The sequence below is a fragment of the Glycine max genome, chromosome 2 (genome assembly GCF_000004515.6).
Source record: "Glycine max cultivar Williams 82 chromosome 2, Glycine_max_v4.0, whole genome shotgun sequence".
Classification (NCBI taxonomy): Eukaryota; Viridiplantae; Streptophyta; class Magnoliopsida; order Fabales; family Fabaceae; genus Glycine; species Glycine max.
In genome coordinates, this window is record NC_016089.4 from 40,700,395 (window position 1) to 40,712,296 (window position 11,902).

Consider the following 11,902-nt stretch of genomic DNA (forward strand, 5'->3'; position numbering starts at 1 on the left):
GATTTTTATTTCTATCTAATTCTTAAATATTTTATATATTTATCATATCATAGACGAGAGAAGTATTATTTAAGGTCATATTAAAAAATTAAAATAAAATTTATTATAAATGAAGATATTCATTACATTCTTGATTTTGATGTCTTCTAAGTAATAGATAAAAAGAACCTCAAAAAGTAATAATCTTAACCCGAGGGCCTAACACAGTCCTTTATCAAATAATCTAAATAAAAATATTTATTGTCATTCTATTTTATTTCTCCATTGCACGCTTTTAATAACAACAAATATAGCTTTAATCAATAAAAAAAGGTAGAAAACAATACTAAACATAATAGTAAATTAAAAGTTAACTGTTAAAATTTTAATAATTTATAATCTTTTTTTTTTGAATATAATTAGAATAGTATAATATTGTGTATACTTGTTTCCGTTCACAAGTTCACAAAAATTATCTTATTATAAATTTGCTAAGTTTTATAATAATTATTTTAAAATTTATATAAAAAAATATTTTCTTATTGATGGTTTGTGTTAAATTTCTTATATTGATCATGTGAAAATTAACCGAAGAAGAAGAGTCATGTACTCACACAGAATAAAAAAATATTAAATTATCATTAATCACAAATCATTTTATGTTGTCATAAATTTGTTAATTTTTATTATAATTAAATACCTTAAAATTTTAGAATTGAAATTTTAATTTTTCATATTTAATATTTATTTTAAAAAATAAGATTCTAAAAAAAAGTCTCACGGAGAGTTTTTTTTTTTTTGTCATCGGGAGGTGAAAATCTAATTTTCTTCATTTAATTTTTTTATTACACTAAAAATTTCATATTATTCTTATTAGATTATTTAATATGATAAATAACTAAAGTAATGAATAGACATATCAAGATTTTCAAAAAAAATTATATAAATATTTTCAAGAATATTTTTTTTTGGATTTTTAAGAATACTTAGGGTGGCAACAGTGTTTTGCATAGTTGTATTCTGGCAGGAGTGGACGGAGAACGACACCGTCCAATACAATATGCGGCTGCGAAGGTCTCTTAAACGCAGTCCACATTTAGAGGGCCCCACGACGAAACGACCACTCGCTCTACATATAAAACACATTGCCACCCACCACGATTTCTGAAAGGGAAAAAAAAAAAAAAATAGCAACAAAAACAAGAAAAAAGGTTACCTCTTTCAATTTTATCCCTTGTTGTGAGCTTAATTCAATTTCTGCTCACACATAATGGCTTGCACGCTCGCTGATTCATTACTCCTATTCAAGGTTTTCTTCCTTTATCTTTTAGCCTTATTCCAATTCCTAAGCGTGTTTCAACCAACTTTCAAGGAAGTGTTAGTTTTATTGTGGTTTCATTTTGCAGGGTTCTTATCAGAAACCAGTTCTGAGGAGAGACATTGCTGCCCGGTACTCCCCGGGTATGCACGTTATAATTGCCTTACCTCAATTCGGTGTTTTAGTTTTATTATTTGGAAACGTTACTTGCCAATTGAATTTATTGCTCCTTGTCGCAATTAAGCTCAAGAGATTGGAAATGGTCCTCTGAGATTATACGATATTAAGAACAATCATTAGAAATACTAACATCACTCCTTGAGTCCTCAGTAAGCAGCTACGTAGGAGAGTTTTGTCGTTTATAGTTGTCCTAACTAGTTTGAGCAGAATTGTCTTCACTAGATGATACAATACATGCAGTCTTTAAAAAAAACAAAAAGCTAGCTACCATGACCTGGTGGCATCACTGATCAATATCACTTAGTCTTAAAATTTAAGAATTACCCTTTGATAGGCTGGCCTGGACTCAGTAATAGGGCCTTCTATGTTTTAACTTTTAATAGGCATAAACATGAATGACATGGGTAATGGGTGAATTTTAATTATTTGTCATTCTGCTGCCACAGGTATATTTAGTCTAAACAGTAATGGGCTTATCCAGAAAAGGTTCAGGCGTCAAAGGAATTTTGTTACTAGGAATAAGGTTACTGTCATACATGCCGTGGCAATTCCAGTACAACCAGCTCCGGTGGAAAGTGCGGAGTATAGAAAACAGCTAGCTGAAGACTACGGTTTCAGGCAAGTTGGAGAGCCGCTTCCAGATGATGTTACTTTAAAGGATGTCATCAATTCCCTTCCTAAGGAGGTGCTTTTTTTTAAAATCTATGTCATGTTTTATAGCATCATCACTGAACAGGACTTTTCTGTTTAATTGAAGTTTGCAGAGTCACCTCTTAGATACTCTATGTTTTACCATGAAATATTTTCGCACGCTTAAAATAACATTCTTTAGTTTTTGTTTGCTTGCATAAAGTATTGTCAAAATGATCCTAATATCATTATGACATATAAGTTTTATAATAAAACATCGATGATGACAGTAATATTCACTGCACATTATGAGAAAGATAAGGCGTCAGTGTATGTATATGGTACTTCAAACTCTAAGCCATCTTTTCACTCCCCCCCCCCCCCCCCCCCCCCCTCTGCTGGCATAAAATTTTGCTCTAAAGTTAAAGAAAGGAATGAAGGGTACAGTTTTTATTTACATATATAATCATTGATCATGGTGCATATTTTTCCTTTTGCATTTTTTTGAAGGTCTTTGAGATTGATGATGTGAAAGCATGGAAATCTGTTCTGATATCTGTCACTTCTTATGCACTGGGTCTCTTCATGATTTCCAAAGCCCCCTGGTATCTTCTTCCTCTGGCTTGGGTATGGACAGGGACTGCAATAACTGGGGTTAGTTCAATATACACGTTTTTCCTTGAGTATTTCTTACTTGTATCTCAGATCCTTCTCAATCCTATCTCTCTACAACTCTTTTTCTCCTTAAAGAGCTAGGCCAACTTTTTTGTTTCAAGTTTCATAATCCTCTTTCCTTTTTTGCAATACAGTTCTTTGTTATAGGACATGATTGTGCTCACAGATCATTTTCGTCTAACAAATTGGTAGAAGACATTGTTGGAACTCTGGCCTTTATGCCTCTGATTTATCCATATGAGCCTTGGCGATTTAAGCATGACAGGCATCATGCAAAAACAAACATGTAAGCAGTTTGTGTTTCCTTCTATTTTGTATTTTCGTTTTACTAGGTGCATCTTGTAGTGAGATAATGTGTCATTCTGTTGTACAATATAGTAATTTTTTCCAATATACATTCACACTCTCTGTCCCACATGTACTCAAAGTCAGATGGCACTAATACTGAAGGGATAAAAATGCAGGCTATATACAACATGCATAATGCACTGTAAGAGACATAATGGTAACATCCATGTTATGGATAAGATCCTGTACCATGGTTTATTTGCATGATGCACACAAACGTACATATGAAACTCCTTAGTCTCTGATAGAGATAGACCTTGGAAAGTTTATGTGAGAAGGGATAAGAAGCAAACTGAGATTCAATAGGCCTGAATTATTAGTGTTAGTGTAGTAATTGTGAATTTGGTCAGCTGCTTAGGCAGTTATTTGAGTAGCTATGGATATCAATTATTATTTGTTGTATAGTGTGTCTGTCTTTATGCAGTTAGGCAGTTATAGAATGGTTTGCTAGTTAGTGTGCGATGGCAGCGATGCATTATATGTATGGGGCTTGGGGTGGTTATATTCATTCGATAGTTTTACTAATTGCTATATCTTGAAGGAGGAGACTCCTTGTAAGAGGAATACCCTGTGTTGTCTATGTCTTGTGCAGTAATTCTGGCCTAAAAACTAGAATGTTTCCATTAATAAATGGATAAATCAGTATGCTTATTTCTGATTTTAACAGTCTCTCTCTCACAGAATCAGTAGCTTCAGTGTTTCATTACTTTCATTCAACTGTAAGTCATTTATAATGCTACAGGTTACGTGAAGATACTGCTTGGCACCCTGTTTGGAAGGACGAGTTTGAATCTACTCCACTTTTGAGGAAAGCAATAATATACGGATATGGTCCATTTCGATGTTGGATGTCTATAGCTCACTGGTATGGCATATAAAGGAATCATTTATTCTTTAAGGTCAACTATGCCTTGAAATATCTTTGTGCAGTTCCTCGAGTACTGCTTCGTTAGGTTAAATTGCCTTGATTTCATATTTTATTACCTTTAATTTTATATCAAATATTGATATGGAGGTGCATTCTAACACAGGTTGATGTGGCACTTTGATTTGAAGAAGTTCAGACCAAGTGAAGTACCAAGGGTGAAGATAAGTTTGGCTTGTGTTTTTGCCTTTATAGCAATTGGATGGCCATTAATTATTTACAAGACTGGAATCATGGGATGGATAAAATTCTGGTTGATGCCATGGTTGGGCTATCACTTCTGGGTAATTTCAACTCTATCTTGTAAATTCATACTTTGTTCGTCAGTGTTGGCTCCAATGTCTTTGTTTCTTTCTTTTTGTTTCCTAAGGGGCAGATGATTTATGAGAGAGCACTGTGTTCTACTTAAATAAAGCTATGGCACTTCTAATTTTTAAACTTCAAAGCTGTCATTTAAATATAATTTTAACACTCAAGTCTTTATAATTCTTTCCTGGATTTCCTAGTTATTGCTAGGGGTTGGAATAGGCCACGGTGCATATTAATTGCCTATGGCCTATTTGGCCTAGCCTATTTAGCAAACAAACTAGGCTTAAATTTTTAAGAGGCTTATTTAACTAAATAGGCTAAGGTTTATGCCATTCAAAAAAACCAATTTGCTCAACAAAATGACCTATAATTTACAATGCTTACATAATTTATTAATTCTAGAATATAATATATAAATTTTAGACTATAATCTTATTAAAAGTTATAATAGTTAGAAAACTAAAAAGTTTTAGCTTCATGGCTATTTTAAGGCTTTGCCCCGAAAATAGTCTATGATAATTAGAGGCAAAAGATCAGGTTAACATTTTGCTAGGCAGGTCTAACTCTATTTACACCTCTAGTAGTCTAGTTAAAGTATCATGCTTGCCTTTTATTTATTTATCAAATCTTTCAACAGGTTTTTGTCAGTTTCCACATATTGCAGTCTTGCTGAATTATTAATATTTAGTAGTTTAGTTATCCCCCTCTCCTCCCAAATACAATGGTCAATGGTCATGTGTCTTGGGCTCTTGGCTCTTGATAGTTAAAAGTTATAACAAGAGTTACAGTATAAGTGGTGTTTCTTTGCTTGTGATCACAGATGAGTACGTTTACCATGGTACATCATACTGCACCGCATATACCATTCAAATACTCAGAAGAGTGGAATGCTGCGCAAGCACAGCTTAATGGAACTGTTCATTGTGATTATCCTAAATGGTAATGGATTCTTTTTGCTCCTTTCTTTGTAATGTACGTTTTTCTTGCCTATAAATTTACACATGGAGGTGGAATATACTGCATAATTGATGAGTTATACTATTGAATGCTTTTTTATTTCATTACTTATCTGAAAATGACTGATCTTTGATTCTATGAATAATTTTTAATAATTTATCCATCTTGTCATTTTGTCTAAAAATGCAGGTTTGCAAAATTAACTTGATAGCATTAGAATCGACTAACTGCTATTTATTGACTCTTTTTTTTCTTCTAAACAGGATCGAGATCCTATGTCACGATATTAATGTCCATATTCCACACCACATATCCCCGAGGATACCAAGCTATAATTTAAGAGCAGCCCATAAGTCTCTCCAAGAAAACTGGGGACAGGTAAGATAAAAAAATGCCAATATCTTTTTCTGCTTGTTCCTGTATTGTAATGAGGGTCACTGTTCGATTGTTCACATTAAAAGTATTTTCCAGCGTTGTTAGCATAATTAACAACTAATGGTTTTTATGTTCCTCTTTAAAAAAAATGAACTTGTTAGAATATTCGCTTTGGCACTGAAACTTTATTGTAGATGTAGTCCAAATGAAAGATTTGGAAGTTTTGTTTATTCCATTAGTACATTTTTCTCTAATCCCGTACGTTTAAGATCTCTCATAGAAAATATCATTGTTGCTAATTATTTTTTATCTTGTTTTGTATGTGTTGGATCGACAGTATCTGAATGAGGCTAGTTGGAATTGGAGATTGATGAAGACAATCATGACAGTGTGTCATGTGTACGACAAGGAGCAAAATTATGTTGCCTTCGACGAACTTGCCCCTGAAGATTCTCGTCCAATTACATTTTTGAAGGAAACCATGCCTGATTATGCTTAATTATGCCCAAACTGGCTTTTTTTCTCATATGAAATTTTTTATGTATCAAATTAGGTTCGTATGCCATTCATTTTCTTTTTACATTTTCGATCTTGTTTAATATAGTTCTACTAGTATTTTTCATATCATGTATAACGAAAAAATTGCTTGCTGCTCTCAAAGTTCACGTATTAGGGTAATTATATTACCAAGTTGCGGATTATCCAAGGTCAAGTCATCGAGAAGCATTCATTAGGTTAAAGTAGATGTTATGGTAATCTGAACAGTGGGGTTCTTGTTATCACGTTGGAAGAATATTATATTATAAAGTTGTCTGATGGATAAAAAAGCACGTGGCGTGTGGCACATTGGATTGAGCATACTGAGTTACTATACTGTTCTGACAATGTTTTGTTATTTTTTTCTCTTTTTTTAGTATATTGCTGAATTTTAATTACAGAGTTTCCATCCTCAAAAAATGTATACAGTTTTTTTCCTGATCTAATGAAAACATATTCAGCCATAATTGTTTTCAAACTTAAAAGTGGAAGTGTGGAACGATCTTCTAAACATAAACAAGTCTTTCCTTGTGGAGAGACCAAGAGAATCGATCTTGTCTTTTTTCCCCTGCTAATTAATGTCTAAGCTTGATTAAATTAATATTTAGAACTTGGACAAGGTAATTTGTCTGGTTGGTTATCGTCCCTTGTCCGTTAACCTCATGGTACTAGATCTAACAACTTTGGGATTTATGGGTGTTTTTGATCAAATTGATGCATCCGAAAGAGTTGAAGGGATATTATATGTATACTATTTATTGGGATAGGAAAGTGACCTAAAAGCCGCAAACCACCCCACCCACGCCACCAGTGACGCTTTACCTGAAGCGATTCTATCCAAAGCAAATTGATAAGGTGCAGCGGTTACAACTTTTAACAACTGCTCACACATGTGAAGGAACTTCACTTAACATTATTCCCTTCATCTTTTTTAAGGTTAGTGAAGTCTTACCAAATTTAAACTTGTGAAAGAAAAAGGTCAAAAAAGTCTCAGGAAGAGGGTTTGCCCTTTAAAAAAGAAAAAAAAAAAAAAGAGATAGAAGAATAAACTGGGGGCTCGTTCGAAATTAGAACCTGCAAGAGATCTGAAGTGATGTAAGAAAGAAGTCTGAGTCAAAAGAAACAGAAAATAAGCAATCCATATATCATCTTTTTTTTCTATAGATATTCACATACCCCAATCCATTACATCTTCAGTATAGGTAAGACCTACATGTATGCCAAGCTATAAACTACTCAATCTCGTATATCCAAGTTTTTAAACTCAACTCTATCTAGAAAACCAGAAGCAGTCTGGTTTACAGCAAACCAAAGAAAAGTAACTTATCACTAAAAAACTAAAATCATATAATTGGTGGTGTTGGAGTCTCCCAAATATCAACCACATTCTCCTCACTATGAAGCGCGAAAAGCCTATCCCCTCCAATGGAAAAATCACAAATTGAACCACCATAGCTTCGTCTGAGCCTAGACGTCAAAACCCATTCAGGACCACAGAACACCGAAATACAATCATTCATGGACGAAAAAAGCTGTCCCCCATGCAATGCCAGTTTAGGATAACAAGGTTCCTCAGGCATCTTCCCCTTCATCAACCTACTCCTGGAGCTCCACCTAATGCTATTGGCAGCAGAACTTCTCAAATCCATGAACCCCAAATCCTCAAACTCATTGACCACACAAATGGAGTTATTATCCTCCATGGCAATAGCATCCCTGACCCGTTTCTCATCCACGGCAAAAGGAGCCCCCACATCAGACCAACACCACACCATCTTCTTGTCCCTGAAATCCAAAAGACTAATGTAACAGTTGTCCTTCCTAGGAAACATGGTAGCCACCAACAAACAATTGCTCCCTTCCATCCACTGAAGCTTATCAGCATCCCCAAGAGACCACCCCAAAGGCTCGTAGAAGAAATCAATCTGCTTCCCAGTAACCTGGTCCCAAACTCCAACCCCATACTCATTACTCCTCCCTTTGCAACTAGAAAATATCTTGTAATCCGAACTAAAACTCAAAGCCCCAGCAGTGTAACTCTTCACCTGATTGTCATGACAAACGTGAAACTTGTACCTAAGCTCTCCGGTGTGGGAGCTGAACAGCCCCATCCCGCCGTCGCCCCGCCCAAGGCGCTCGCTGACTCCGATGACGATGTTGTCGGAGTCAACCCAACCAACATCGTTGACCCTCTGGTAATCAAGGTTAAGAGGTGGGTGTTCATCCAACATCCAATCATAGACATGAACCATGCTGCCATGCGCAACGCAGCAGCCGCCATCCGGGCCCGCCCGAATGGCGGTTCCGTCGCCCGGTGCCTGGCCCTGCAGAGACCGCGACAACCTTAACCTGTTGCCGTCGAATGGGCCCCACTTGGCGGCGCGCACGTGGTCCAATAGGCCGTAGTAGAGGGCCTCCCTGTAGAGGAGCTTCTCCGGGATATCGGGTGGGACGTAGAGCTCGCCGGTTCGGAGCAGATCGAGGAGAATCGCGAAGCAATCCGGGTTGCGATCGATGAATCTTTCGTTGTTGTTGTTGTCGTCGTTGTTTGGTATTAGGTTCCAATTGTCGTCGAACATTGCGCCGAACATTGAATTGCGCCCAGCATTGGCGAGGGTTGTGGATGTTGTTTCCATCACCCTGCCACCCACGTTGAATTTCACCCTGTCTTTTTGAACCCCCATGGTTTGATTCCTCCCAAGTTTGTGACTTTTCAAGAAACCCGGAGATGGGGTTCGTTCAATTCAACGCCTCTGGGTTGAATTGGATGGATGAACAGAGAAGCAGAGGTGTAACTGCCACAAAATGAGTGGCGAATAAATAGGGATGTCCTTTCTTTTGGTGAAGAGAGATGAGTGAATGATTATGGTTGAAGGATTGGAATTAAAGCAAAGGGGAAGGAAGGATGGAAGGGTGTGTGTGATAGGATCAGAGAACAGAGGTTAAGCAAAGCGAAAATGATGAGATTGTGGGAAAACTAGACATGGGGATGCTTATTGTATTGTAAGAGAGACGGCTTTTAAAAAAAAAAAAGAGGATTTTGGAAACTTTGGGATTTGGTGAAGGGAAGAGGAATCAAGATGGGTGGAGCGGTTGGAATTCAAAACCGAATTGACTCAGTTTGATCGCTCCCTCGAAGTCACTCTGTTTTTGTTCTCTCTCTGTTTTTCTATGCATTTCTTTTTCCCTCTTGTCCCCTCCTTCTTGTTCTTCCACTGGCTGCACGACACATATTTGTATATTTGTGTCTTTCCTTATAAAAATAAGAGCAAAGATAATATGCATTTACAATGTAAATGACTTTATGATGTAATTCAAATTACACATTTTAATTTATAGAACTTTTATCATAATTATTTTGAAAATCAAGATTATATTTCTTTTATTAGTTAATTATGTGAAAAATATTATATAAATATTAAACTCTAAAAACAATATAGCTCATTAATTATTTAGTTTGCATACATGTTCTAAATTTTACGTTTTAGTTCTTGTATTTAAAAATTCTCCGTTATCCGAGTAATTGTTTTATGTTTTAGTTTTTATATACGGAGTATCTATTTTGTAATGATTTTACACCATTACAATAGTAACAACAGACACTATATATATATATATATAAATTAAACCATGTTCTAAATACAAACACTAAAACGTAGAGTTTTAAGATATCAAAACTAAAATAAAAACTAAAAAGTTGGTGCATGTTAAAAAAAACTAAATTAAAATTCTTTAACTAATGAATTAAAAAAAATTAACGATAAAATCCTTTTAAAAATTAAAATGCAAGTTTCAGTAAAAAAATTTACTTATTAAACTTTAGAACTAAAAAATTCACTAGTTAACTAAAAGAAATAAATTTAAAAACTATAAAAATTAAATGACTAATTAAACAAAAAAAAAAGAATTGGTTAAACTAAATAACCCACATGTTCTAAAAAAAAATCTACATGGAATCCAATGAATCACACACCATCATTCACATTATCACATCTTACGGCAGTAATAAAATCTGAATGATAGGGAAAAAGTACGTCCAAAAGCATGGGATCATACCCCCTTTAATGATTTACTTTGCTGAATAATATTTAAGGTTGCGCGGGATTGGGAGTATAGATAGAAAGCGCGTCATGAGGCTTCCAAATTCTAAAACTGATTAGATTTTTTAAAACTCGGAATTAATAGGGAATGGTCCTAGAACTGGAACTAGAACTAGATGATTGAAATTTTATGAGCAACTTATTTTGTATACTCTTTGAATTTTGTTACTAATTGGGTCAATTTGCAATTTATTGACTAGTAACGTGTCCTTGTCATTCTTTAGTTCTCTTAAATGGCTTCTTCCAAACCTAAATGGATGGCGCTCCTTCTCTCGTAACCAACGAAGGTTAGGCGAAATTGCACCATTCTGTGACAATGAAGTGCCAATTTTCACTACACACACCAAAAAGGGTTTTGTAATTGAATGATAGAAAAACAGATAAGTCTTAACGTCAGCATTTATCAAGTGAACATTCATTTTTTTTCCATTTTATCCTTTCATGATAAGATAAAGTCTCACTCTCAATTTTCCTAATAAGAGTATTTTATATATTTATTTAGAAAGATAAAATGAGAACTCATTGCGTGCCACCCGATTGAATTGAAGGAACAGGTTGTGAAACTCGAGACGAGACCTTTTCTTTTTTGTTTTCACAGTATTTAGGCCTTCAATTACTCAGCCTTTTCTAAATGTCCTGTCCCACCGCAGCGGGCCGTAGACGGCAAAACTTTCCCACTTGAGTATTGGACCCTTCTTTGAGCTTTTGAAGTAGTCAATACGTTCCAATTCCTATTTGAAAATCAAATATATTAAATTAGTCCATAGGTATTAATCAATTTAAGTTTTAAAGTTATAAAATATCATTCAATTCTTAAAATTATCATTTTTTAATCATCGATGTTACTACACGATAATTATTTTAATCCTTAAAATTACAATAATCGAAATTAATATAAACAATGTATGATAATTTTAGGAACTAAGATATTCATAGTTTTAAAGAGTAATTTTTTAGACTTTAAGGAGGAAATACCGGATATGTAGAGTTGACGTTGCGGGGGAGAGGGTTTGGTAGGCCTTGCACCTTTTTCCTTTCCATTTTCAATGATGTTGCACATGACATGGAGGATCCTACTCTAAGGTGATATTGTGAGAAGATTTCAAATCAGTATTTATATAAGATAGTTTTTGCACTATTAGTAAATTTCTATCCTGCATAGTGTTAATTCTAACTTGGGCAGTGGTCTTAAAAGTTTAAGAATTAAGAATATAATATATAAAGAGAGTTTTGCTGTAAGCGGTGATTTGTAGTTTTTAGCAAAACAAAAAAAAAATCCATTTTAATTGTTAGATATGATAATATAATATTTTAAAGGTTAAATAGTCAAATTCATTTATGAAAGTGCAATGTGATGAAAGACTAGTACTTGACATTAAAATTTAGTTAAAATTTAGTTATTGAGCATGTAAAAATAGTCTCATCGTTAAATTTGGGAGATTAATTTATTATTAAGGTGTAATTTTTAAGCATTAATTTGATAATAAATTATACTTTTTAGGACTAATTTGATAATAAATTGTAAAATTTAGGGACTAATTTATCATTAAATCATCAACAAGATTAATT

The 11,902-nt window shown here is 34.3% G+C and overlaps 2 protein-coding genes across 2 annotated transcripts; one reads left to right on the plus strand and one right to left on the minus strand.

Annotated features, from left to right (window-relative positions):
* Positions 1–1,145: 1,145 nt before the first annotated feature.
* Positions 1,146–6,697, plus strand: FAD6.1 (omega-6 fatty acid desaturase, chloroplastic). The gene is given in 10 exon segments (NM_001251307.2): positions 1,146–1,288; positions 1,386–1,440; positions 1,924–2,162; positions 2,618–2,761; positions 2,917–3,068; positions 3,873–3,995; positions 4,162–4,339; positions 5,185–5,303; positions 5,585–5,699; positions 6,034–6,697. Coding segments are annotated over 10 exon segments (1,326 nt in total). The 5' UTR covers positions 1,146–1,249; the 3' UTR covers positions 6,196–6,697.
* Positions 6,698–7,354: 657 nt separating this feature from the next.
* On the minus strand, positions 7,355–9,592 carry LOC100781657 (BTB/POZ domain-containing protein At2g24240). The gene has a single exon (XM_003519096.5). It carries the CDS (start codon positions 8,915–8,917, stop codon positions 7,577–7,579), a length of 1,341 nt encoding a protein of 446 aa, XP_003519144.1. The 5' UTR covers positions 8,918–9,592; the 3' UTR covers positions 7,355–7,576.
* Positions 9,593–11,902: the final 2,310 nt, after the last annotated feature.

What these genes read in the sequence shown, in the direction of transcription:
- LOC100781657 (XM_003519096.5), bottom strand. Translation starts at nt 8,917, where the DNA reads ATGGGGGTTCAAAAAGACAGGGTGAAATTCAACGTGGGTGGCAGGGTG.